The following is a 27,417-nucleotide window of genomic DNA, read 5'->3' as shown; positions in this document are numbered from 1 at the left end:
ATAGTAACAGCTTTTCGTGCACTTGTGTGTATTGTAGAGTGAATTGGGTTTTTGTTACTACAGTTTAGAATAAGCATCGCTTTCTTGCTCTCAGATGATCATACAAAAGTTCACTTTAACCAGCCTTGCTTCTGAGTTGGTTTATTTCTGTGCCTCTGGATCTTCCTTAAAGTTGCCAATGAACTAAAGAGAACCTCACCAGCTGCCTTCTCTCTGTGGCTGATACTATCCATCAGCTTTAACATTAGTTTGAAAAATAATTAATGAACGTGAATTGGAACTCTGAAAGCTTATTAAAATATTTTTATTTGTTTTATTTTAGTCTCAGATGCAAACATCAGTGGGAATTGGACCCACACAGGCAATTGCAACGGGCCCTACTGCAGATCCTGAAAAACGCAAACTGATACAGCAGCAGCTGGTTCTACTGCTTCACGCTCATAAATGTCAGAGGCGAGAACAAGCAAATGGAGAGGTTCGGGCCTGCTCTCTCCCACATTGTCGAACCATGAAAAATGTTTTGAATCACATGACACATTGTCAGGCTGGGAAAGCCTGTCAAGGTAAGTGCCATTTTCTGAAGTCCTGGGGGCAGAGTTTAGGATGAAATTTGCCTATTATTCTCAGGCACCTCTCTTGTTAATAAGGTTCCCACCACCAACGTCCCCACACGCCGACCAGTCAGATGCCTCTGGACACTTACCTGCTGAGGAGAAAGGCGATTTGGTTTTATGATATTCTGTGAACTTCTGCTGGCTGGGGCTGTGCCCTGCATTTGTTCTTTTCTGCCTTCCTGTGTCATGGAAGACCTTTGTCCCTTCTTGACACTGTCTTTGTCATAACTGTTTAGATCACGGTTTTCTTTTGGACAGTGTAGCTCACACACAGACACGCATGCACACGCCCTTCCCAGAACCTAGAGCATCTGTCTTGCAGTCGTTTTGTGTGCCCACACTGCCAGGGGCCCACTGCCTTGCTCCTCCACCTTTTCGTCTTGAGACTCATTGGGATACTGGTGAAGTTGTCCTGGGTGACTGTCTGTGACGTGGGGAACTATGCACCGTATCATCCCTGCCTCTCCTTCCTTCCCCTCCAGGAGGAGGACTCAGGCGAGTCACGTGCCCCACCCCCGCCGCCTGCTCTTCTATAGCAGACACCCCAGTTCTCCCGAAGAGACTGCTTCTTACTAACAACTCTACTTCCCTTTACTCTTTATTCTCTTCTCTTCAAACTTGTGCTCCTAAACCTTGGGGAGAGTCTGTCCCTGATCTCCCTCTTTCCCTTGTGACATTTGTGAGTCCCAGGTGTAACCCTGATCCTGATGGAAAAGCAGAGGAGGGTCATGCTAGACCTTTAGAAAGAAGTGACAGCACCTTCACATGGAAGCAAAAATAAAGAAAGAGGGACCAGGCACAGCTGCCCTCTCAAGTACTTTGAGAACTGCCCAGCGTCCCCTTCAGAGTCTCCACAGACCTCTCATTTGCTTCTGTCTGTATTTCTTCAGCTATAGTATTTAGATGGTTTCATGCTTAAACATAATGTAAAATTTTTATTGTAAATAGTGACATCGCAGAATTATTATTTGTTCTGCCTTTCATTCCAGTTGTGCAGTATTTCAGGGCGAGTAGTTTTTGTTTTGTTTTTGATTTGTGGGCTGAACCTTATTCACCATCATTCATAACATTGCTTCTATGGGAAGTTTTTGTTTGGAACTCTCAGTAGTTGACTTACAAACTTTTTGGAAAATAGCCTGTTTGTAAGTTGAGGACTGCCTGCACTGTGCTGTGGTTACACTTGTTACCATTTTTTTATGGAAGCTGGCATTATAATTTAGGTGTAATTGAAAGCGTGACAATTTGGATAGAAAAATAACATCTCGTTGTTTTTCTGGTCATAGTTGCCCATTGTGCATCTTCACGACAAATCATCTCTCATTGGAAGAACTGCACACGACATGACTGTCCTGTTTGCCTCCCTTTGAAAAATGCCAGTGACAAGCGAAACCAACAAAGTAAGTGAGCATTGGGGGTAGAGAAGCTTGGCGATGAGATGATAAGCTATTTCTAAAGAGAATACAGAGGAGTAGGTAGGAAGCAGGGCAGAAACTACTAACCGCAAAGTATAGTGGGAGCAGAGGTACCAAGATGGAGACCTGAGGGTGAAGCTCAGCTTAGCGAGTAGGCAGGTCCTCCATGTGCTCAGTGACATGGTCGCTTTGGAATCCCCCCCACCCTCCACCTCCAGCACTAGAATTGGTCACAGCAGAGCAGTTAGTGCAAAAGAGGGGCGTCACTTTGTTTAGAGAGCCAAGAGCCAACATGATGGCTCTTCATGTTTCTTGACAGATACTCAGTATCTGAGGATTTGAGTGTCATGTCACTATAATGGCGGCGACTTCGGGGTGAGGGGTGGAGTAGACTGGACACTTCTTTTGGAATTACTCTAAAGTAAGTTTTGAGGACTCCGTTTTCTAGAAGAGTCAGGGGGTCAGGGTAAAATCCCACGTGTAGATGTTTAGGAGGTTTTCCTCCTTGGAGATGCAGTTCCCAGATCTAGTTGCATAACTAACAGTTTATTCAGCACAAATCGAGAGTCTCTGCACCAGGACTGGCTGCATCCTGATCATTCCCATCGTTTTGTCATCTTTCCAGTCGATCTTTGTAGCCTTTAGCTGATCGGCTAAGCAGCGCCCTGCTTAGGAGGCCTGTGTGTGGCTCCCAGGGGCTCCCTGTAGGCATCAGAGCAGGGAAAGGATGAGCATCTCTCCCGAATTTTAAGTCCCTTCCTGTCATTTCCAAGGTGAAACTGTGGTCTTTGGGTGTGTCCCTCAGTTTGGGCAGATAGGCCGTGCCCTTGAATCTTGTGTCACCCCTTGGGCTGGAGCTGCTCCCCGTGACTCCAGCACCGTCGTCTTCATCTTCCTCCACCTCATCTGTGCTGTCTTGCCAGCCTCCCCTGTTTGTCGTTATGTGTTCATTACTCTCATTCTTCTTGATCACCTGCCTCAGACCCCACTGCTGCCTGCAGAACATGTGCTGCTTTTCTTTCTGGTTGTTTCCATGTGGCACAAGGAAAGATGGACAAGCACACTGTTCCTCAGAGCACTGTGCAGGCCACATGCTTTCCTCTCAACAAGCCCAGCTCCTTCCTTCCAAAAGGGTCCCTCACGAGCCTGCCCCACGTGGCTGGGTGTCCACGGCACAGGAGAGATGGTCCAGGGCCACAGGCCTGTCATCCTCCCTCCCTCCCTGCAGAAGGGGTCATACTAAGCTTCCTTTAAAAGTCACTTTCCTAAATCAGTTAAATTATACTTTGATTAACCAAAAATTGAATTAATACACAATTTTCCAGGACATCTCTTATATAAAGTAAAGATCTAGGAGTCTGGGTCTTCTAGAACCAGATATTTGGGACAGTAGTTCTAGTGGAATGCAGTCTGGTTTTCCTTCAAGTTAGTGTAAAACATTTTTTTTAACTAGTATGTTGTGATGGTTAGTTTCTTGTGTTTTAGGATGTATTTCAGTAATAGGCGTGTTTTGTTTTGTTTTTTTAAATTAATTTATTATTTTTGGCTGTGTTGGGTCTTCGTTTCTGTACGAGAGCTTTCTCCAGTTGGGACGAGCGGGGGCCACTCTTCATCGCGGTGCATGGGCCTCTCACTGTTGCGGCCTCTCGTTGCGGAGCGCAGGCTCAGTAGTTGTGGCTCACGGGCCCAGTTGCTCCACAGCATGTGGGATCCTCCCAGACCAGGGCTCAAACCCGTGTCCCCTGCATTGGCAGGCAGACTCTCAACCACTGCGCCACCAGGGAAGCCCAGTAGGCGTTTTAAGTGCCAGAATATTCATTTGTCGAGTTTGTGGTTGCACAGTATTAATTCCGTGAGTAATGAATTAAGACATTGTTCTTAACTTTCAATTTGGGGCTGTGGATTTTCTGAGCTCTTCTGGTTTTTAATATGTATTGCCATGACAATTGTAAAGATTTCTCTTTTTAAGAAACACTTTGTGTGGTTTTTGTTTTAAAAAAAAAAGAAAAATGAATGTGGGATTTTTTTTTTATAGACTCCTTATAACTGCCTGACTGTTGTGACAATTGATCCAGTGCGTGCTCTCAGAAGTGGTAAACCACAGTGTTTCTCCTAGTCATAATGTAAGGTGTTACCAGAGTGATTTTATAATATAAAGTCACAGAGAAGGTGTAGACTATCTTTGTGCAAGGTTTTGGCAAATTTTCATGAAAGAAATGAAAGTGCTTTCTTTTTTTTGTTTGTTTTTGGTTTTTTACATGCTTCTCAAATTACGTTTCTGCTCTGAGTCTATTCCTTTGGCTCTAGCACTATAGTTTTGTGAGTACAAAGGACTTTGATAGGCTGAGTGAGAAAGTTGCAGCAATATCTTTTCTGTAAATGTTTGTTGCTGTTCCTCCTCTCCTGAAGCAAGTTGTGCTTATCATGTGTGAAATGGGGTTTAGGCAATAGAGAGGAACTGTGGATCTGACCCTCTAGCAGCTGAGAGTCAGCTCCACTGTTAGAATATATCCAGTTGACCCTTGAACAGCTCAGGGATTAGGGGCACCAAACCTCTGCACAGTCAGATATCCACAGCCCGGGACTTCCCTGGTGGTCCAGTGGGTAAGACTCTGCACTCTCAGTGAAGGGGGCCTGGGTTCGATTCCTGGTCAGGGAAGTAGATCCCACATGCATGCAGCGACTAAGAGTTCACATGCCAAGACTAAGAAGTCCGCATGCCGTAACTAAAAGATCCCACGCGTCACAGGTAATACCCAGCGCAGCATAAATCAGTCAGTCAAACCACGGCCTTCCCACTGCATTGGCAGTTTGGTTCCTCCGTGTCTTTGGTTCTGCATCTGCAGATGACAGTGTGTGGGTGTCATATTTGCTGTTGAAGAACATCTGTGTGTACGTGGACCTATGCTCTTCAGACCCATATTGTTTAAGGGTCAGCTGTACATTGAAAATGATGTGACGATGGCATCAGTCAGAGGAGTGAGGTAGAGGCAAGTCAGTATTATAAGCAGTCCTGGCAGGGAGGATCAGAGTGTGCTGGAGGGTGGGGCTGGGCAAAGCCCAATTTCAATAAAATAACAATGGAAGAGCATTCTAGATAGCACAGCTGATATGCCTGCAAGGGCACAGATCTGACTGGATTCAGAGGTTCCTATGCTACAGTAAGGTTTGTAGTGGGTGGTAAGGACCCCTGGGGACTGAGACACACCTGTGTCCACCAAGGCTGTGCTTTCCAGGCAGGTTTTCCCACAGATGCTCACCCTACCTGGTGCACACATCCTACTTATCTAACTTCTCTCACTGATGTCTCTATTGAGAGAACCTGCCAGAATCACCTGTGGAGCCTACACAGTGGTCATTGAAAGGAAACTCAGACCTCTTTGGCCTGTGTTGAGATTTTGTTTAATTTTTCCTTGAGTTGTTTTCAAGAGATTCTGCAATCACTGATCTTGAGTTATCCATCCCTTATAGAGATAATCAGATTTTATTGAATAATTAGGACTTTGCAAGGTATATACCTAATGTCAGTCCTGGCATCTGACTCCCAGTAAATTCCAGTACTGTACAGGGTGGCAACGGGGACAGGGGCTGTGGGAACACATGACCGAATTCTCTATTTGAATTCATGTTGCCTCATCAGTGGGGTTATTGGTACTCAGCATGTGGTCCTCAGACCAACTGCACGGGCACCCCCAGGTTGTGTGTTAGAAATGCAGAAAATTGGACCTCATCCCAGACCTTCTGTGTTACTAGACTACATTTTAACAAATTCCCAGGTGATCGGGACATGCTGCTCTGAATGCGTTGAAGGGCAGAGTGTCTGTTCTGGAACTTTTGAGAAGGTGTGAGTTGTTCTCTGGGGGAAACCATGGGTTTCCCAACTCAGACCAGAAGGACTGTCAGAATGGGTGCCCCAGGGTCAGCCCCAGAGCCACACCAGCCCACTCACTGCCCAGGGCTGCCTGGGCCCTGGGCTGCACCTCGACGTGAGCCTCCACAGGGTCTCAGTCGGCAGTCCCCAGACCTGTGACTTGAATACCTCTACTGGCTTGATGCTCACTATCTGGCCCTGCTGTGTGTTCCAACTTTAGACCCCTCTGTGTGAAATGCATTCCTTCAGGGTGTTGAGTCTTCCTTAAAACGTGCCCTCATGACGCCTGCCTGGTGGTCAGCGAGCACTTGTGGGATGGCCGCCTGTTCCACCTGAGGGCTCCCCAGAGACCCTCAGCCACCTCTGACAGCCCTCACTCGGGTAGGGGCGGGGAGCAGAAGCGGGCACGGTAGCCTCTGGCTGTAGGGACAGAGCATTGGGCTTGTTTGCCCTGATTTAAGTACCAAACCTTCGCTGGTGATAGACTTCATCGGAATAGCTTTGTCCTTGCTCTTCTGGGAGACACAGGGTTGCCACTTCTGAGTCTTTGGCTTCTGAGGAAAACCTGCTGCAGGGCGTGCATTCTTGCTTGTTGGTGGCTGTGATGGGAGGCCTGGCCCTGGGGCTCAGGTGTTCCCCTTTGTCATTGTGCCCTGTGCTGTACACATGAAGATGCTGGAGAGGAAGGGGGGGTCCTGGTGCACAGTGCATGTGAAGCCCTGTGCTGTGGGAGCAGCTCTGCAGAGACGTCTGCAGGTCTGAGTAAATTTCAGCTTGGCTTTTTCAGTGGAAATCTAAGTGATGACCAGGTAGTAGATGCTTTGCCTGCTCCGTGGCATGTCCCCCACCAACCTCACAAAGCTTTGGAGTTCAGTGTGTCCGTTTTCATTGGATTTACAAATTGAGCACAGTTTTATTGAGAATGACTGGGGGGACTGGAACATCTGGTGAATTGAATGTTGCAAAGCAGCAGTGTATAGCGTACATGGACCCTCTCCGTGAGGCTTTGTGCTCACTGGGGAAGGACTGCCTTGAAAAGTGGTGGGTGAGTCCTGGGCAGAGCCAACTATGAAACTTGGCCTTTTATTTCCTAAGTCGTGGGCTCCTGGTATAGCTGCAACAGAAGGGGAACGGTGGGTCATTGGAGCGGTTGGGGGTGTTTTGATGTAGCAGGAATGCCGACTGATACTCAAGGGAGAGGAACCCACACTGTATTGAGATGTATTGAGACATTGTGTGATGTGATATTCTAAGGATTGATTGTGTATGAAACATAGCATTGAGCTCTAAGAAAGAAAATGATGTAAAAATCGTAAAAAGAACAAGAGGTTTTGACATTTAAAGAGGTAAATGGGAATTCCCTGGTGGTCCAGTGGTTAGGAGTCTGCACTTTCACTGTGGGGGCCCAGGTTCGATCACCCCCGGTCAGGGAACTGATATTGCACAAGCCTTGCAGCATGGCCAAAAAAAAAAAAGGGGGGGGGCAAACATCAGTACAGCAGGCTGTATTCTCAATGATACCAGATGAATGAAGCCTTGCTGTTTTAGCACTCCTTTCATTTTTGTTCGGCCCTAAAGCCCTCAGTGCTGGGAGGGCACCTGTTATACTGCCGCAGCTCACCTGCACCTCGTTTCCCTGTGCTGGGCGCCACAACATGGGAGGAATCCAGATGCGTCGCACACTGGTCCACCCTTTAGGGAACGTGCAGGGAAGAGGAGATGAGCACCATTGAATCTGATATGGGGTCCAGAGCTGCGGCCTTACATTTGTCAGTATTATCAGATAAATTTGTTGCTCTCCCATCAGACCCTCTGCTCTGTGAGTGCATATCCCGGAGCCTCGCAGAGTCCCCAACATCCAGTCTGTACGCAGTCTGTGCAGCAAGTTGAGTGAATGAGTGAGCGAGAGAGTGCAGGAAGCTCAGATGCCCAAAGAGAAGCAGAGGCCCAGGAGACACTGGGGGAATTCAGGGAAGACTTAACTGCTGCCCAAGACACCAGCAGGATGTTCACGGAGAGCTAGAGCATCTAGCGCTTTTACCCCTTTCCATCAGCTGTCACCCCCATAGGAAATGCCTGTGTTCCCTTACCCTTATGAGATAATTTGTGTTATCTCATAGCAGCATTTGGACTCAAATTGGGCCATGCGTGTATGTTAGAGACGCTTTTTGTTTGTATTTTGTTTTCCTTTGTCTCTAAATTGTTAGAAATGTCAATTACCAAATGCTTGCTTGTCTTCAGATAGATGTGTTTTCTTTTAAAATAAAAAATATAGTAATGTTTACATTTAGGACATAAATGTAACACAAACAAAAAATGCATTGACCTTGTCAGCAGCTTCCACGAGACATGCTGGCTGCCCCATAAGTGGCCTTGAGCTTGGGAATGGCATTTGTCCTAGGATGTGGAATTTTGGCTAAAAGGATGGCATTTGGGGAAGTGTGGACGCGAATGGATAATAGCAGGAAGAAGTGGTCGCTAATGCAGCTTCACCCAGAAACGGAAGGCCACGTACACCTTGTTTCTTTAAATTCCTCTCCCTCCACAATTGATCAATATGTGTATCAACGTAGTCTGTGTCTGTTCTTTCTTATACCACAAGGTGATAGAAAAATAAGTCATCCTACCATTATCACTTTCCTTTTTACATCATAGTTCTTTTAGAAAATTTAGCATGTCAGTTTCAAGAGTACAGTGTCATGTGTTTAAAGTTTTGTGGAGTATTAGCTATTAGGAAAAAAACACTTTTATAAGGTATTATACATGACTTATTTCAGCTACATGCTTGTCATAAAGTGTACCTTGGGAACTGATTTTCATTTATAATAACGAGGTGCTTGGTGTGTGTAATTGTGTCCAATGAGCATTAATAAGTTTGAGATCTGAATATCCTTATTAGAAAAATTAATAGTATGGAATGTGTAATTATCAAGTTTTGGGGTTTTTTTTTAACACATTTTGGTTTAATTAAGTTACTCTGTTAAGTATTTGAGTTGTTTATGTTATAGTTGCACTGATGGTAATGTGAGAATATTGTTATTACACATAAGGTAATTGAATTTTAAAGAAAGGCTTTGTGATAGTGTTTTTTAATGTATCAGAGAGCATATGTTATAGTATCAGTTTTATAAGCTGCTGTTTATGACATGACTATAAAGCTTTGGGAAGTTGGAAAGAAAGGAGATCTTAAGAATAAGAATAAATGGTATGACATAAAACTTCTGCCATATATTGAGTGCTCAGCAAAGGAGGACATTTGGATGGATGGATGGATGGACAGACGGATGGATGGATGTTTGGGGCCATCTCTGTTAGCTTTGAAGCCCTTGGGAATGGGACTCTTTATATTGCCACAGATTTTTCCTTTAGTCTCCGGGGATCAGGCAGGAAGAAGGGTAGCTGGAAAGAACACCCTGCGAGCCAGCCTCAGGCCAGGCCAGGCCATGGGAGCCGAGGTTGGCTGCCGAGGCTGAGCATCTTGACACTCAGTTCTGAGTATCAGCGGTGCTGAGGGGACACCAAGCCTCGGTCCATCACTCATTTCAGCTAGATAGTCACTCTGTCAAGTACAGCATTTCTCGAACAGCTTCACATAGCAGAGAGCTCAGCATGGTGTCCTCCTGCATAGGAAACTCGTAGGAGAGAAAGGTGTGGTGTTACCTGGTCACTGTACGCTGCAGTTTCAAGGAAGTGCACTTTTGTTTTTTGGAAGGTCATGTCATAGATCTCAAGTTATTAATAAGTAACAAAACTGACCAACTAGGTATCGCCTCTGCTCCTTCTGTTAATCCTTCTGTACCTATGCAGGTGAGGAGTAAAGGACTTGGGAGAGCGGCAGCAGCGGGGGGCTCCTTAGGTCATCTCAGTGGTGGCTGATGACCCCCAAAGAATCCGAAACTTTCTGTTGTTACACGTTTTCTATTTCCCCAGAACCGACTTGTTATGAGTCTCTAGATTTAATACATGAGGACTTTGATTAGGTAATCACTGACTTTGTGGTCTGTTGTTTTCTAACATAGAAACTTGAATTTTTCTTCAGCTTTTTGCTCTTCAACTACTGCTGTGCAGAATAGATGAATAGAATGGGATCCTTCTGTCTGCACAGTTCCTTTCTTGGTAGCCTTGTTCCAGTGTTTCGTGACATACATAGGTGGTCTTCTGATAAAATTTTACTTGCTTTTCAGTAGTTTTTAAATCATTTGTGGACTTCTCCCTTTTACTTATCTTTTTTGTTTGTCTGTTTGTTGTTATAGCCATCCTGGGGTCTCCAGCTAGTGGAATTCAAAACACAATTGGTTCTGTTGGCACAGGCCAACAGAATGCCACTTCTTTAAGTAACCCAAATCCCATAGACCCCAGCTCCATGCAAAGAGCGTATGCTGCTCTTGGACTCCCCTACCTGAACCAGCCCCAGACGCAGCTGCAGCCTCAGGTTCCTGGCCAGCAACCAGCACAGCCTCAAACTCACCAGCAGATGAGGACTCTCAACACCCTGGGTAGGTGAAAGAACTCTCAAGAATTTCTTTGTCCACATGCAGCATTGGGAATGACAAGTCTTCCTGGAACCCAAGGCTGTTTTCAGTTACTGTTTTTACTTTAAATTCAAGTTAATATATGTATATATATTGATGGTATCTTTTAAATGATTGAAATAAAAAACTTCCAGGAAAAGGCTAAAGTGTAGGGTGCACAGAAGATGCTACAGGCTTGTAAAATGAATAGCATTTGCAAATGAACCAATATTTTTGTTGCTTCTGTCTGGACAGTTTTCATAAGGGCATTTCATATGGCTCAGAATACAGAATCTCACAAGTTAGAATTAGGGTTGTACCACTTGCACTGGCTCTGAGTAGACCATTTATTTGACAAAGAACCTGAAGGTGGGTACAGCTCTTAGCACGTCTTGGTTATGGGCTACCTCATGGCTGGAGGTGACCAGCCTGGACATGAGGAGGTTAACAGGAATCTCAGAAAATCTCTTCTGTCTCAGACTTCTCCATGGATTAGTGTTTCCTAGTGTCATCTCAACCCATTAATTGCCAGTGTTTCATCATTCAGTCACATCTCTCCACAGTTTTTGCCATCTCTGCATAGTGTCTCCTTAATGTTTCTCTTCAAATTGGCATAGTCCTTTTAAACTCAGACTTAAGCCAAACAGTTATGTCAGTAAGTTAAATCAAGGTTGTTGTGCTAGTTTTTTTCTTTTCCTAATAAAATATTTTAACCTTAAAAATGTCCAGTTAAAGACATCTCATCTGTTGCGTTTTGGGAAATAATCACCCTAATGCACCTCTAACTCCTGCTGGCTAGGAGACTGGGTTGGAGCCCTGAAACCTGCATTATAATCTAACTCTACTCCTATTGGTGATATAATCTGGAACAAGACTATTAACTTCTCTGTATCTCACCTTTTTCTTACTTTAGAATGGATACTGTAGATAAGTTGACCTTTTATCTTCTTCACCTGCACTTAAATTTCTATGATTTTTACCTTCTGATATGCAAAAAAAAAAAAAAGATGATGAGCATGTATGTGACAGGTTAGCTTACTTGTTTAGGTCATGATATTAATGAAGCCAGAATCAAAATTTGAATCTGCAGATGGATCATTTCTGGTTTTTTTCTGCAGCCACAGAGCACTCATGATGCCAGTCAGCCTCCATAGAAATGCCTTTCTTTAGTTATAAAGTGCAGTGGGAAGGAGACTGCAACTGAATTTATACAACTTGATCACCGTTGTTGAAAATATAACTCCCAGAGTTCCTGCCATAGCGTTTATTATTATAACTTATAAGAATCATTTATTTATATGTGATTTTTTTTTTTTATCTGTTATCAGGACTTTAAAGTGTATATTATAGTTCAGGAGTTGGTTGATTTCTTTTCTTTCTTTCTTTCAAGGAAATAACCCAATGAACATTCCAGCAGGAGGAATAACAACAGATCAGCAGCCACCAAACTTGATTTCAGAATCAGCTCTTCCAACTTCCCTTGGGGCCACAAAGTAAGACCCGTGTTTCATTTGGCTCCGATCTGAGTGACAGTTGCATGTGAAAGTGGGCTGGTAACCACGGGAAGCTCTTGATTCTTTCTAAATGTGTGATGCTCGCCCTTCCCTCCTTCCCTCCTTCCCTCCTTCCCTCCTTCCCTCCTTCCCTCCTTCCCTCCTTCCCTCCTTCCCTCCTTCCCTTCTTCCCTCCTTCCCTCCTTCCCTCCTTCCCTCCTTCCCTCCTTCCTCCCTTCCTTCCTCCCTCCCTCCCTCCCTCCCTCCTTCCCTCCTTCCAATACAGTTTAAAGTTCCATATGGTTGACGAACCTTAGTTAGATAAATCTTACTCTTTCCTTAGCCCACTGATCAATGACGGCTCAAACTCTGGAAACATTGGAACCCTCAGCACTATACCCACAGCAGCACCTCCTTCCAGCACTGGCGTTCGGAAAGGCTGGCACGAACATGTCACTCAGGACCTGCGGAGCCATCTAGTGCATAAACTGTACGTGGCCACCTCGCCCATTATTCACATGTGATGGAAACATTTTGTGACTGATGGCGATGTGACAGTTTTGCAGTTTCATCGATGTCTGATTTAATTCCTAAGTGTTCTCTTGCGCCCCAGGTGATTGTACCCTAGCAGCTGAAGGGGGTCACATGCTTGTGACCCAGATGCTGCATCCCCAGTGGGTCCTACAGAGGGACATGAACTGTGACCCATGTTGCAGGGGGCCAGACCTGTTTTCTAAGCTCTGGGATGCACCAGGGACCTGGGATCCGCTCAGAAGCTTAGCCTTATTTTGTGGCTCAAGGTTATACTTGTGGAGACCCCTGAGAATTGGAGGAATTTGGGCCTAGTAAATACAGATGGCATGACACTACCATCATACAGTTTAACATACAGGAAATTAATAGTTAACTTTCTCCAGCTATTTAAGTTAAATTGAAGGTGAGGTTAACTTGATTCCCTTGGAGATTTGTTTTCTCCTTCATTATTTTAATCAAAAGTTTTTATAATAAGTAGTTTAAAAATTAGCAATTCAAAATGAGAATTTTGAATGGTCCAGCACTTATCGTTAATAGCAAAATATGGGTGTGTTTGACTTGTAGATAAATTGACAGGTCAGTATTGTCTCCAGAGAGTGACTTCATTTGTGTATTCATGAACTAGGCGAGAGAGATTGGGGGTTTCTATCAGCAGTGTATTGCGCCCATAGGTAGACGATTGTTTCTTCTCTTTCCGTGTCACATAGACAGACATTGTATTGAAAATAGATTGAGAGTGTGTGTTGTCTTTTCAGTGTCCAAGCCATCTTCCCAACACCTGACCCTGCAGCCCTGAAGGATCGCCGCATGGAGAACCTGGTGGCCTATGCTAAGAAAGTGGAAGGGGACATGTATGAGTCTGCCAACAGCAGGGTAGGTTGCCATTTGTGTTCTAGCCACGCACAGCACCTATGGGAGCTGTAACTGCATCTGTCTGCCTTATTGTCTGGAAGTGGGGACATCTGTTAGTCTGGTAGACTCATCACTTGAGGGCACTGACCAGGGAGACTTCCCAGTTAAGACATGAGGTCCCTGTACAACTCTCTTGTTCTGTAACTACAGAGTACAGATGTCTCCGCTACAGCAGTAAATGAGGTATATAAAATTTTTTTAATCCGTGGGTGTACTTTATAGCGGCAGTGTTCACAGCGCTTGTCCATGTTATTGCCAGTGTCAGTGAGTGTCCAAGAAGAGGTTCAGCTGTGGAATGAATGTAATGAGCACTCAGTACCTCCTATCTGAAAACTCCTGTAACATCACTGGGCACTGGTTTATCAGAAGTGCTGAATGCTTACCTGTGCCAATGTACTTAATTTAAAGTTCATTAGTTTGTTAGAACATACAAAACCAGATCATTTGTTTTTTTTACAAATAACTAGTATTGAATATTACTGCTTTTTAGGATGAGTACTATCACTTACTAGCAGAGAAAATCTACAAGATACAAAAAGAACTAGAAGAAAAACGGAGATCGCGTTTACACAAACAAGGCATCTTGGGTAACCAGCCAGCCTTACCAGCCCCCGGGACACAGCCTCCTGGGATACCACAGGCACAGCCTGTGAGACCTCCAAGTAAGGACTTCATTTCCAGCCCTTAGTCTGTTGCCTTGTTTTTCCTTCTGCGTTTGGTGTGTATTTCTAAGCATAGAGAATTATATTCTCTGGAAGCCTATGCTGTGAAACCTGTGTGGTAGTGGCTGTGACCTTCTGCAGTGGCCTGTGTTTAGACATTGAGTCTCTCTCATGGAAAGGCGGGTGTGCTGGCATCAGAATGCACAGCACTTTTGGACCTGGTTTTCTCTTTAAGTTTAAAAGATTATTTTATTAAGTTAAAATTTTTTAAAAATTATTTTATTTTTGGCTGCATAGTTGCGGCACACGGAATCTTCGTTGGGATCTTCATTGTAGCATGCGGGATCCTCTGCTGTAGTGTGTGGGCTCCTTGTTGCAGCGCGCGAGCTTCTCTCTAGTTGTGGTGCGTGGGCTCTCTAGTTGTGGCCCGCGTGTTCAGTAGTTGCAGCGTGCGGGCTTAGTTGCCCTCCGGCGTGTGGAAACTTAGTTCCCCAACCGAGGATCGAACCTGCATCCCGTCCCCTGCGTTGGAAGGTGGATTCTTAACAACTGGACCACCAGGGAAGTCCCAAGGATTATTTTAAATAACCCATTTTTTTTTCCTGCCATTATAGATGGGCCCATGCCTCTGCCAGTGAATCGCATGCAGGTTTCTCAAGGTATTTAACTATTGTTGTGAATCATATTTTGGTTTAACATTCTACATCCACAAAGTTCATTGGTTTGTCCTCTTCCCTCTGTATTTCTTTGTAGCTCCTCCTCTTATTCCTTCCATTCCTTTTTGCTGATGAGCAGAGTTCATGTCCACAGGTAGTATGAATATCTGTTGCATTTGAAAGTTTGGAGGTCATAGGAAAGCTCTCCAAGGAGATCAGAAGTAGGAGTTAACTTTTTTTTTTTTTTTTTTTTTGCGGTATGTGGACCTCTCACCATTGTGGCCTCTCCCGTCGCGGAGCACAGGCTCCGGACACGCAGGCTCAGCTGCCATGGCTCACGGGCCCGGCTGCTCCGCGGCATGTGGGATCTTCCTGGACCAGGGCACGAACCTGTGTCCCCTGCATTGGCAGACAGACTCTCAACCACTGCGCCACCAGGGAAGCCCTTTTTTTTTTTTTTTTTTTTGATGGACAAGAGAAGACATTATTCTTAGGAAGTCTCCCAAAAAAAGCATTGTATTGGAGGTGGGGGAAAGAAACTTTTCAGAACATTTCTGAGCATCAAGCCCATCCTGGGGCAGAAGCACTGTGGGTGGGGGGTGTGAGGTGAGGAAAGTGGGGACTGCTCTGGGCCCTGTGAGCACAGGTGCCATGCCTGCTTGCAGCTGGCCGAGGAGGGTTTGTGCTCAGAGAACCCTCATCAAGCTGTGCTACTGGCAGTCTTTTTATTGGTGGTTGTTGAAGCAGTGATTTTAGTTTGGGAGTTTGGGGGTGAGGGTCATTTCAAAGCTTTTATGGCTCTTGTCAAATTGAGACTTGAACAGTAGGATGTTTTTACAGGTTGTGAAATAAGGTGGTGACACTATCCAGAAGATTCCAAAGCAAGGCCTTGCTGCTGTGTGTAGAGTAGTTCAAGAGGGGAGAAGAGGTCATTTTAAAAGCCGTGGTGATCGTACTGCGTACTGAAAAAGACCTGGTAGATAAACTGATGTGGAGGAAACTTTTCAGGGACTTGTTTAGGTGGACTAGATATGAAGGGTGAAAGAAATCACAAAGTCAGAGAAATGGAGCCTTAGGAAAGTGGCTGAGTGCTGTGTCGGGGATGACTTGGAAGACTCTGCTGCTTTGGGATCTGAGGAGGTGGCTGTTGAGCAGAGTGGAAGGCATTTTCTAGGGACGTGCTCACATGCCCCGCTTACCGACCTGTCTGGGTCTGTAAAGAGGGACTTTTTATGGTGCCATTTCTTCGTACATCTTTTATTTAATAAAATCTTCTCTTGTTAATAAAACCCTCAAGGAGAGTGGGACACTTTTGTATTATAAGCTTCCTGGAAAGTCCTGGGCCTGTGCTGGTTACTTAGGGTGACATTTCTTGGTGGTGCTGAAGGAGGCACATGTTGTTTGACGGCCTCTCATACTACACAGTGTTAAGGCAGCGCCTCAAGGATTCTGTTAAATGCCAGCGTCGGGCCTAAGACTTATTGAACCAGCATTTATGTTGAGCTCAGAGTTTACAGAGTATTGTGGGAAATTACAAAGAGAGAGACTCGTGGTCTGGAGCTGCATGGCAGCTAGTGAGGTGTCATTCATTCTGTGGCACCTCTGGAAAGGCCAAGGTAGCTGTGAAAGTGAGATCTTTCCAGTCTATGGAGAGGAGGCTGAGGTTGAGAACTGCCAACCCTTGGGCACTTTCTAAATGCATAATGTGCTTGCAAAACTAAAACCATGTTTTGAGTCTTACCCCAGATTCCAACAATAAATGTAAACCCAGCCAAAGGGCTGGGAGGCCTGGAGTGATGGGAACAGGCGTCCTGCAGGAGAGGAGATGGGAGTCAGGTGCTCCAGAAGGCTCTGAGGGTTTGGCTCAGACGGGTGCCCTGGCCTTAGCTGACCTCCTCCATAGATGGTGGGAGCGCCTTCCCACGCTCCCCCCATCTACTTTGTCGCTTGGACGCTTCGGTGCCGAGCGCTGCCCCGGCCTTGCGTACTCATGGCTTACCTGACTTTCTGCCTTCCTGTGCTCATGCTGCCCTGCCACCCACCCCATCCTATCACCCTCACCACCACTACCTTGGTGCCATCTTCTCTGGATATGAACAGTCTATTATTTAGCCATCTTTTCTGATTAACTGAGTGCTTTCCTTTCAGTTGTATATGTTGTGTGTGTGTTCCATCTTATTTGGCTTAGAGTTTTATTTGGTGAGTTGTCATTCTGTTTTCCTGTGAGTGATTTTCCTAATGAACCGTTGTGGGTACATTTACAGGGATGAATTCATTTAACCCAATATCCTTGGGGAATGTACAGTTGCCACAAGCTCCCATGGGACCTCGCTCATCGTCCCCCATGAACCACTCTGTCCCGATGAACAGCATGGGCTCCGTTCCAGGGGTAAGTGCTTTTTCTATTTGCCTCAGCTGTGCTGAGAAGGCCTTGCTCGAATAAGGAAAATTCTCTCAGCAGGAAACTTGTAGGTCGTCTGGAAATCCTGTGGTACTTGTTCCTTTGGATTTGGCTTATGCTTTATTTCCTTCATATTTCTCTCTCTCTCTTTCTCTCTCTCTCTGTCCTTATTACTACAAGAATTATTTGACCTTACTTATTTTTATTGAAATGACAAATCATAGGCATCTGTGACTTTGTTGGAAGATGGGGTTGGCAGCCTCAGATATGTGGCTGAGAGGGACTTGTCAGTGTCTGTTGACTGTCAGAACTTCCTCTCCTGCGGCTGCCTTCTAAACGCTTCAGAGAACTCATAAAAGGCATATTTTGAACTTTAAACTATAGCATACTATTGGTTTCTGTTCAGAGGGCAGTGTGAAGCTGGCTTATTAGAGACCTTGCCTGAAAAGCATGCAGAGTGCCTGGGAGCCAGAAGGTCTTAGTGAGTGGTGGGTCCCTTCCTGCAAGGGAGGAGGATTTGAAGATTTCTGTCTCTTCTAGTTTATCTTGAAGACTCAGGCCCTTGAAGCCCTCTGAACTCTCAGTAACGCTTATTGTCTTTTAGATGGCCATTTCTCCTTCCCGAATGCCTCAGCCTCCGAACATGATGGGTACACACGCCAACAACATGATGGCCCAGGCGCCTGCCCAGAACCAGTTCCTGCCACAGAACCAGTTCCCGTCCTCCAGCGGGGCGCTGAACGTGAACAGCGTGGGCATGGGGCAGCCAGCGGCCCAGGCCAGCGTGTCACAGGTACTGTTCATGTTGGGGCTGTGAGCCACCTACAGTGATGTAGCCCCAGCTTCCCACTGACCTCAGCATGTCCTAGTTCACAGAAATTAGAATTCTAGACAAAACATTTCATGTGCTAGCATCTCTTGATTTTTTTTTTCCCCTGTTCTGTTCTGTTATTTTTACCTTGTTTGGAATTAGTCATACCATCTTGGGGTGAACTTCATACAAAAGTGGAATGGATTATGGTTTTTTGGTCTGTGTGCTTTTGTTTTGGTTTTAGGGGTTTTAGTTGTCATTTTCTTGGTTTTTGTTTGTGCATTGTAAATTCTGAGTTTCACGTGTGATCCTGAGAGACACTGGATTTTAAAGAAGGAGTGAGGAAAGGTCCCATGAGTTCACTCTTAATGATTTGGTCTTTGTATCTTGTTGTCTGTCTGTCTGAACTGCCCAGGTGAAGTCCGACTAACTGGATCATTTGAGTAGTTCTCTTCTTATTGAATGTGTTTTTAATTATTCAGTCTAATGCTGGTGAGAACTATTTTCCATTCATTTTACTGCCTTTCTCCCCTTTTGTTAATTGCTAGAGTACACCAGATTGCTGCTGTATACAAATGTACATGTGTTTTTAAAACAGGCCAAGTCTTCCCCCAAAAGATAAAATACATTATTTAATTTTTTAACATGAAGTAACATTGAATAAAAGGCAGTGACTACATTAGATTCACTCACTAAATACTTATTAATTAATTCTTAATTTCCATAAATTTTGTTGCTCCAGACAGGGGCTATCAGGTTTGTCCTGTAAATATTTTCAGCTTGGTGGGCCATGGGCTCTTTGTTTGAACTGCTCTGCTCCACTGTTGTGGCGCAAAGGCAACGGTAGACATGCGCATTCACATATGAGTGAATGGGCGAAGCTGCCTGCCAGTAAAACTTTATTGACAGAAACCAGTAGCTAGCTGGATTTGGCCATGGACTCTACATAGTTTGCAGATCCCTGCTCTAGACCAGTGATTCAGAATAGATTTTTAATTGGTCCACACATAATTCTGAAACATGTCCCTAGTTGAGAACCACTGTACTGAAACATTTCAGTGTTTCCATAATTCATTTTTAAAAAAAAGACAAATACCTTTTCCAGTGGTCTAAGCTGTGGGTGGATATTATGGAGCACGAAGCTAGTAAGTGGAGTGTATATGTGTTTGTTTAAGCCAGAGATTTCCACACTTTTGTAAATCAAAGCATGAGAAACAAGTACACATTACTATAAGTGTGCAGATCGATGACGTTTTACAAATGGAACCTTCCCGTGCAGTCAGCAGACCTCATCAAGAAACCATGATTAGATTTTCATACATTTAAGTCTTTGAAGTCTATTGCCACATTTTCAAATGGGGGAAATAATTTTAACATACTCTGTTCCATCTGTTAGGGACAGGTGCCTGGTGCTGCTCTTCCTAACCCTCTGAACATGCTTGGGCCCCAGGCCAGCCAGCTGCCTTGCCCACCAGTGACACAGTCACCGTTACACCAGACTCCACCTCCTGCTTCCACGGCCGCAGGCATGCCGTCTCTTCAGCATCCGGCGGCACCTGGGATGACTCCTCCCCAGCCAGCAGCTCCCACCCAGCCATCAACTCCTGTGTCGTCTTCCGGGCAGACTCCCACCCCGACTCCCGGCTCAGTGCCCAGTGCCAGCCAAACCCAGAGCACCCCTACAGTCCAGGCGGCAGCCCAGGCCCAGGTGACCCCACAGCCTCAGACCCCAGTCCAGCCTCCGTCCGTGGCCACCCCTCAGTCGTCACAGCAGCAGCCGACACCTGTGCACACCCAGCCTCCTGGCACACCGGTGAGCCCCTCGGCCTGTCGTCTTCTGGCCAAGACTCTTAGATGAGAACTTGCCCATAAAAAAAAAATCTGTCATGAAGTCACTGCAAGTCTTGGTGCGGTTGCAAAAAGTATCTGTTTTGTTTCCAGCATTGGCTCCAAAGGCTGTTAGGCAGGACATGACTTATGATTATCTTCCCCAATTAAATGAGATTTTAGAAATCAACAACTAAAAGAACTCATACATGGGTCCTCCGTAGAATTTTTTTTTTTTTTTGCGGTACGCGGGCCTCTCACTGTTGTGGCCTCTCCCGTTGTGGTGCCCAGGCTTCAGACGCACAGTCTCAGCATCCATGGCTCACGGGCCCAGCAGCTCCGCGGCATGTGGGATCGTCCCAGACCAGGGCACGAACCTGTGTCCCCTGCATCGGCAGGTGGACTGTCAACCACTGCGCCACCAGGGAAGCCCCTCCGTAAAATTTTTTAGCTGTCTGTCCATAGGAGCAGTACGTCCCCCATTATCTGTCCTAGAATGACGTCTTCTGAGTTTTAGTAGTGATGAGGATTTGGTAAACAAGTCAAGTTCCTAGTTGTATGTACTTTGACCTTACCTATCAGCCTTGTTTTCCAGCTGGAAGCCCTTTCTTTTTCATGACAAAATGGCATGCTCAGGTTAACACTTCTGTGGCTTAGATTTACCCATTCTTCCTGGGAGGTGAAGGTGGCAGGGTCACACCACGTCCTGTGTCCCATGTCCCATGGTCTGCTGGCAGCACCCAGTCCTGCTCTCCTAGACTGGGCTGTCCCCACTGACACAGGGGCCTGAGGCTGCTTCTGCTCACCTCCACATTCTTCTCCCAGTTCTCACCAGAATCTTAGTGTCTGTTTTCTTATCAGTCTAACTTAAAAACCTTCTTCCCCCTAAAATACATTATCTTTTATTTGTGGGGACTGAGGGTATTTATTTATAAAATGTCAAAATTAACCCCAACATAAACCCCAAGATGACATTACTGTTTGTATTTCTCCAAAGGGAGTGTGCTTATTGATCCTTACTTTATATTTCTTATCTCTAAGTAAGATCCCTTTGTAATTTTATGTTTTCTTTTGTTTGTTTACTTAAAACTCCATTGGGTAAATCTATGAAAATTTACAATTCTTTCTGGGATTCCTTTTTTTTTTTTTTTTTTTTTTTTTTTTTTAGCTGTACGTGGGCCTCTCACCGTTGTGGCCTCTCCCATTGCGGAGCACAGGCTCCGGACGCGCAGGCTCAGCGGCCATGGCTCACGGGCCCAGCCACTCTGTGGCATATGGGATCTTCCCGGACCAGGGCAAGAACTCGTGTCTCCTGCATCAGCAGGCAGATTCCCAACCACTGCGCCACCAGGGAAGCCCTGGGATTCCTTCCCTTAATGTTTGTTTACTCCTCCACCACTGTTCCTATAATTAACAGGCTAGTTATACATTCTTATTCCATATAGGTACTTTATTCCCCTTTCTACAGCATATATACTTATATATTTATTATTCAGCGTTTACCATAACCATTAATGTCATTGGAAGGAATTAAATTTAAAATAGGAGGTTCTGTGACTTAGGTAGAAAATTCCCAGAAAATAATTTTCTGTCAAAAGGTAGGAAGCTCTGTTCTTCCATCTCTGCATTGTTGGCAAGAAGTCAGTTGTGTTTCTGCCTGATTTTGATTTCTCTGGAACTCCTATTTTAACGCTTATTCTTCAGTTCTCTCAAATAGAGGTGCCTATTAGATTAGTATTGAGAAGGATTAACGCGAAACTGTGTGTTGAGTGAGCATCAGGGTTTAAGATCATTTATATTGTTTACAGAGATAAATGATTTTGGTTTCTCCACAGCTTTCCCAGGCAGCAGCCAGCATTGATAACAGGGTCCCCACTCCATCCTCAGTGGCCAGCGCCGAAACCAACTCCCAGCAGCCAGGACCCGATGTACCAATGCTGGAAATGAAGGCTGAGGTCAAGACTGAGGACACTGAGCCCGATGCCAGTGAACCCAAGGCAGAGCCTGGGGCTGCGGTAGGTGCCATTCCTGGGAGTGAATAGATGTACTGCGCACAGAGGCATCACTGAGGTGTCCTCGTGGGAGGCACAAGGCGTCCACCGTGGATGTCCCTGCTCTGTTTCAGTATCCTATTCGATTGTGGTTCAAGTTGGAAAGAGATTAAAAACAGATTGGTTATTTATTTTTAGATATGAGATATGGGTTTATTTTATTTTGCCAGAAGTGAAGAGCACTGGCTTGTATTTTAAATGTTTAAATCATCCAGCAACTTTTTCATTGCCATCCTTCATTCATTTATAATTCTGCAGAGTTAGACTGCACAAGAGATGTGTTCTTTTACTAATTAACCTGTAGCAGAAGTTGGAAACTGACAGACCGTGGGCTGAATCCAGCCTATAAATGTGTTTTGTTTGGCCCACACAATTATTTTTAAAATGGGAAATTACAAATAAAACTCTAGATTTCTGGCTTTTCTTGAAAAATGAGAAGCTCTGCCAGCACTGTGCTTCTGTTCCTGTAGGGCAGCAGTCTAGGTAGGAGCACCAGCTGTGGCTCTTAGATGGGTCGTGAGCTCTCTAGTTTGCCAGAGTGTCCACTGCTCCCCGCGGCCTCACACAACAGCTCCTGCTGCTGTCATTAGCTTCGCCTGCCTGGCCCTCTGAGCAGTTGAATTTCTGATCCTTCCCACAATTTTCAAGGCACTTCTTGTTCCAAACTAGAAATATATGTAAAACTATTGGGCAGTTAATTGGTGTATACAATGTGTATACAAGTTTTTTAAGCACTCTAGCATGTAAAAATTTAAAAATTTTTAGGACTGTAATGCACTGGTGCTGTACTGAAGTGACTCAACAGGCACTCCACCCCTTCTTGTGGGAGAGAAGAGGAATGATCAATGCAGCTCTGACTTGGGAAAGGTTTTAACAAGCCCATAGAGATTTTTAAGAGCCTTCCAATAAGGCTGAGTTAGAATAAAGGTCTTTCATATTCATATATCATTGTCTGTAATTTTGTTTTTCTCAAGATCATGGAGGAGGACTTACAAGGATCTTCTCAAGTTAAAGAAGAAACAGACACAACAGAGCAGAAGTCGGAACCAATGGAAGTGGATGAAAAGAAACCTGAAGTGAAAGTCGAAGCTAAAGAGGAAGAAGAGAGTAGCACCAACGGGACAGCCTCACAGTCCACTTCTCCTTCTCAGCCTCGCAAAAAAAGTAGGTCATGTTCTCGTAAACTTACCGGATGGTGCTGCTTTTCCATTGTGTTGGGATTGCATTCTGTGGATTAAAAGCTAAAGCAGAAGAAGAATTCCATCTCTTCTTTTATCCTTCTTGCCTGCCATTCTGCAAGTTTTAGAAATGGTGACAGTGAGCTGAACTCCAGGATGTGAGCCCACAGGGGTCTGTGGTAGGAACGAGAAACGACCAGGGCTCTGAGGAGCAGCCCATGAGCCGCCTGTCTGGGGTGGTGCTGGCTTTACTCGGCATGCCGTGGACAACCACTGATGGACTCCAGCAGGAAGATGACCGGAAGCTTGATGTTAGGGAAATTATCACTATGGCAACCCTGTGCACTGAAGTTTATAGGTTTCTGCTGATACAGATAGGAAACTAAGTGCCCGAAGTCAGGGGGTGGGAGAGTAGAACCCACTGACTAGTGCAGCAGGAAGAGGGAGGGCGGCAGGTAAGTGAAGATACTTTGGGTTCTGAAATAAGCAGGATGAGCCAGGCTCACGGTGGAAGTTGGATAGAATGTATTTGAGATGTGTCCAAAGTACGGAGGTAAGGGTGTCAGCAAATTGTCAGGTGACCGTTAGGAATGTGAGATGGGGCTCAGGTAGTTGAGGGCTGCAGGTGATCCAGTTAGGAAAGACGGCAGAAAAGTGTTAGAAAGGCTGATACTGTATAGTTTTGCTGCTGGAAGAGACCCTGGAGATCATAGAGGACAGCAGGCCTTAAGTTTTTGGTCTCAGACCTCTTTATACTCCTAAAAGTCGAGGATCCCAGAGAATTTTTTGTTTGTATGGATCATCTATCACTATTTACTCTATTAGATGTCTTTTTTAATATTTATTTAAAAAATAAATCTGTTACATGGCACCCATAAATAACACATTTTAATTAAAAATAACTTCCAAAACAGAAATAGTTGGAGTGATGACATTGTGTTTTACAATTTTGTTACTCGGAGAGTTAAGTGAACACAGCTGGATTTTCATATCTGCCTCTGCCTTTGCTGTTGTATTCTGTTGTTTGGTTGAAGTACATGAAGAGAATCCAGACCCACTCAGGTTAGTAGTTAATAAAGAGAAGAGTATTTTAGTAGCCTTTTCAGGTCATTGTGAATATTCTTTTTTGATACTATACCAAAACTCAACAAGTAGAAGTTTCTTAAAGGCTAGTTGCAGTGGGAAATCTGAATCCATAGCCCTGAATTTCTCATACTCTGTGGTGTTAGAATCCATCGTCCATCTTGTACTTTGAATGGATCTTTTGCCATTGCATGATTTTTTTTGTAACACTATCCTCTGGTCATCTGGGACTTTGGCTCACTGAGTTTTGCTCATCTTCCAAATGTTGACATGCTTTATTATGTGATATTTTTTAAAATCACATTTATTAATATCACTGTGAGTCTCTTCAGAAAGTCGTGTAAACTTTGACAAGCTGTCGAGCTCACGTGTCATGATACAGGTTTTTCAAAATTCTAATTTTTGATGCAAGTCAAAATTTTATCATTGGTAACAAATAGCGTCAGTTGTCCTGGGAGTAACTATAACTGGCATACTTCGTTCATTTTTGAGCAAATGTCTGTCACATACCCAGATCTGAGTAACTGTAGCTTGTCTATCAGCCATTCTTTCTAGTTTTGTGTGTTTCATGAAGAAAAGCAGTTACTTCAGCTCTCAACTCAACACTTAATACAAGTGCTTTCTCTCAAGACAACCACTGCATGCAGCAGAAGTGCTTTATGACAGCTTCCCAATTTGTTGTACAGAATAAAAGACGTGTAGCCAAGGGCCGAGATTTAATATAAGTAAGAATTTTGACTCGTTCATCAAGGACACTTGTAAGTGCAGATGACGTTTTTTCCTGTGTATGCACAGCAGCAGCAAAGAACGGGGCGACCACGAAGTCGAGTTTGGAGCTGCAGCCTGGTCATGCTGCAGTGCTAGTGATTTTATTCACTGTTGTTTTTGCCCAGTCTGTGTGAATGTCAGCACACAGTGCAAAAGGCAAATGATAACTTAGTGTTATCATGAAAATTGTTTTATATTATGGAAATGGATTTCACAGACCCCTAGAAAAGGCCTAGGGCAGTGCTAGATGGAAATGTTGTATATCTGCACTCTCTTGTTATGGCAGTCACCAGCCACATGGGGCTCCTAAGTACTTGACATGTGACAAGTGTGCCTGAGGAAGTGAATTTTTAATTTTATTTAATATTAATTCATTTTGATTCAAGTAGCCACATATGGCTGGTGGCTACCATATTAGACTGCATGAGGGTCCCTAAGGTATCCATGGGCCATGGTTTGGGGACTGCTGATGTGGTCCCCACCTGATTGTCCTGAGAAGGTTTTGAGCCAGAGAAGTGGAGTGACTTGCTCATAGCACACCACACTAATCAGTGGCAGAGAACTTGTTTCAAATACAGCTTCTGGCTGCTACTTCCACTCATTTGGAGTCTTACTACATCAGTGTGGTTGTTAAAGACAGGAGTTTGAAAATGACTTCTCCTTGGCATAGGTATTAAATGTTTAGTGAATGAGTGAACGGTCATCCAGAGTGAGATACACGTAAGGCCATGTTAGTTTTGATCAGCACTGGGAGACGAGATGGTCTGGAGCAGGGCATCAGAAGACTGTCTAGGGCCACCAGGTAGTGCATCTTTTAGGCTTTGTGTGTCATAAGGTTTCTGTTGCAGCTGCTGAGCCCTGCCTTGTGGTGCGAAAGCAGCCATGGACACCTGCACAACAAGGACGGTTGTGTTCTAAAAAAGCTTTATTTTGTCAGACTAAAAAGTGATTTTGTGTAATTCACGTATCATAAAATAGCATTCTTTTTTCCCCTAACCATTAAAAACCTTAAAAACCATTGTTAGCTCCCAGGCCCATACAAAGGCAGGCAGCTGGCCAGATTTGGCCTGTGGGTCGTGGTTTGCGACCCCTGGTCTAGAAGAATAAAAAAGCTATTGATTAACGAATTGTCTTCTTATAAAGAGTTATTCAAAGAAAACCAAACACTGCTTCATCTCTGTAAAAACAGACTGGAAGAAAAGGGGTTAGCTGAAGGCAGGATTTGTTTGTGTTTCACAAGGCTCCACAGGGCACATCTGCTCCCTAGACCAGGCCTTTGCACCTGCATGGGAGTGTCTACACTGGCTGTCTCCCATGCTTGCTGACCGCCATGTGTCCTGGAGCGCAGGAGGCCGTTTCCTCAGGAGGTCAGTCAGGATACCTGGGTATTCCCTGGCTCTGATGTCAATAAAGTTTCTGGAAACTTCTCAGCCAGTGTTTTCATCTCTCGATATACTCAATGCATACCACTTCCCAACGGGAACTTTAGGTTTTTATGGTATTTTAGTCTGATTTATAAATTACAATTTGTTATGTATCTGTTGTAGAAAATTTTTTCAAAATTCAAAAAACCACAAAGTGGAAACGTCACATCACTTAGAACCTAAGTCATCAGAACATCTTTGCAGTGTTTGCCTCTGCTAATTTTTCTGTGGGCAGGAGCGTATGTGAGCGAGGGGGTGTGTGACACTCAGTGTCACCTTCACAGGCATGTATCCCATGTCCTTAGAACTCACGAGGGGTTTGTATGAGTGACTGTCCTGAATGTATTTGGCAGCCAGTGCTTGTTCTTACACTGGTGACAACAGAAGGCATCGTAGGAAACGGGTGGGCCAAGAGGTTGGAGACATGGGCACTAGTACATGTGCAAGGGGACAGTACACAGTACAGAACTTCTGGGGAAAATAAGAGAGCTACTTATTTTTGTGGCTCTCTTACTGTATACATTTATTTGTGAGGTTGTAATACAAAACCATTCCTCTCAGGTGGTTTGAGTTTACTTCAGCCAAGGACACAAACGTTTCCTCAGGCGAGGAAAAGCCCCTTCCTGTGAAAAGGACTCTGTACCCACCCATTTGATCAATGAGGCAGATTAGAAAGTTAGCTTCGTTTTTTCTGTTCCAACCAAGTTTTGGCACTGGAAATCTTTTTGTTGAACAAGCAAACTTCTCAGTGTGGTATTTTTGCCTCGTGATGTGGATGCAGTTTTTAAAAACTAGTGTGACTGTGTTTTCAGAATCCCTGAATCGTAGCTTTAGAATGTCCGTGGACTCCTGGAAGCTTCACGGCTGGGAGGGAAATGATTCAGGCCTTCTCAGAAGTAGCCAGGCTTCCATTTGAAAAGTGACAGAGGAAGAGTCTGGGTGCCTTGTCAATAGCATCGTTTCCTGTGCTTTTTAACTGCAGTCTTTAAGCCGGAGGAGTTGCGCCAGGCTCTGATGCCAACCCTAGAAGCACTATATCGACAGGATCCAGAGTCCCTACCTTTTCGGCAGCCTGTAGATCCCCAGCTCCTAGGAATTCCAGTAAGTTGATATCATAAAAACATTATAACTTTACCACTGTAATTCATGAGTATCCATGATACTCATTTTATCTCTTAAAATTGGGTAAAATAAGAATTTTTTCCCTAA

At 44.7% G+C, this 27,417-nt stretch overlaps 1 protein-coding gene across 3 annotated transcripts in view; it reads left to right on the top strand.

The window, feature by feature from the left end:
* The window catches only part of CREBBP (CREB binding lysine acetyltransferase), a 131,804-nt gene that overhangs the window by 76,830 nt on the left and 27,557 nt on the right, over nt 1-27,417 (top strand). For 2 of the 3 annotated variants that reach the window (XM_079944328.1, XM_079944327.1), the window contains exons 4-17: nt 323-563; nt 1,898-2,011; nt 10,151-10,393; nt 11,799-11,901; nt 12,245-12,391; nt 13,191-13,308; nt 13,838-14,009; nt 14,624-14,668; nt 16,930-17,054; nt 17,671-17,859; nt 19,274-19,690; nt 21,540-21,719; nt 22,730-22,919; nt 27,191-27,309. In XM_079944328.1, coding sequence (XP_079800454.1) covers nt 323-563; nt 1,898-2,011; nt 10,151-10,393; nt 11,799-11,901; nt 12,245-12,391; nt 13,191-13,308; nt 13,838-14,009; nt 14,624-14,668; nt 16,930-17,054; nt 17,671-17,859; nt 19,274-19,690; nt 21,540-21,719; nt 22,730-22,919; nt 27,191-27,309 — 2,403 coding nt within the window. The remainder of the gene's footprint in view (nt 1-322; nt 564-1,897; nt 2,012-10,150; nt 10,394-11,798; nt 11,902-12,244; nt 12,392-13,190; nt 13,309-13,837; nt 14,010-14,623; nt 14,669-16,929; nt 17,055-17,670; nt 17,860-19,273; nt 19,691-21,539; nt 21,720-22,729; nt 22,920-27,190; nt 27,310-27,417) is intronic. The other variant, XM_079944329.1, reaches the window with a different exon arrangement.

This window comes from Stenella coeruleoalba (assembly GCF_951394435.1).
Source record: "Stenella coeruleoalba genome assembly, chromosome: 15".
Classification (NCBI taxonomy): domain Eukaryota; kingdom Metazoa; phylum Chordata; class Mammalia; order Artiodactyla; family Delphinidae; genus Stenella; species Stenella coeruleoalba.
This window is presented reverse-complemented; position numbering and strand designations above follow the sequence as displayed.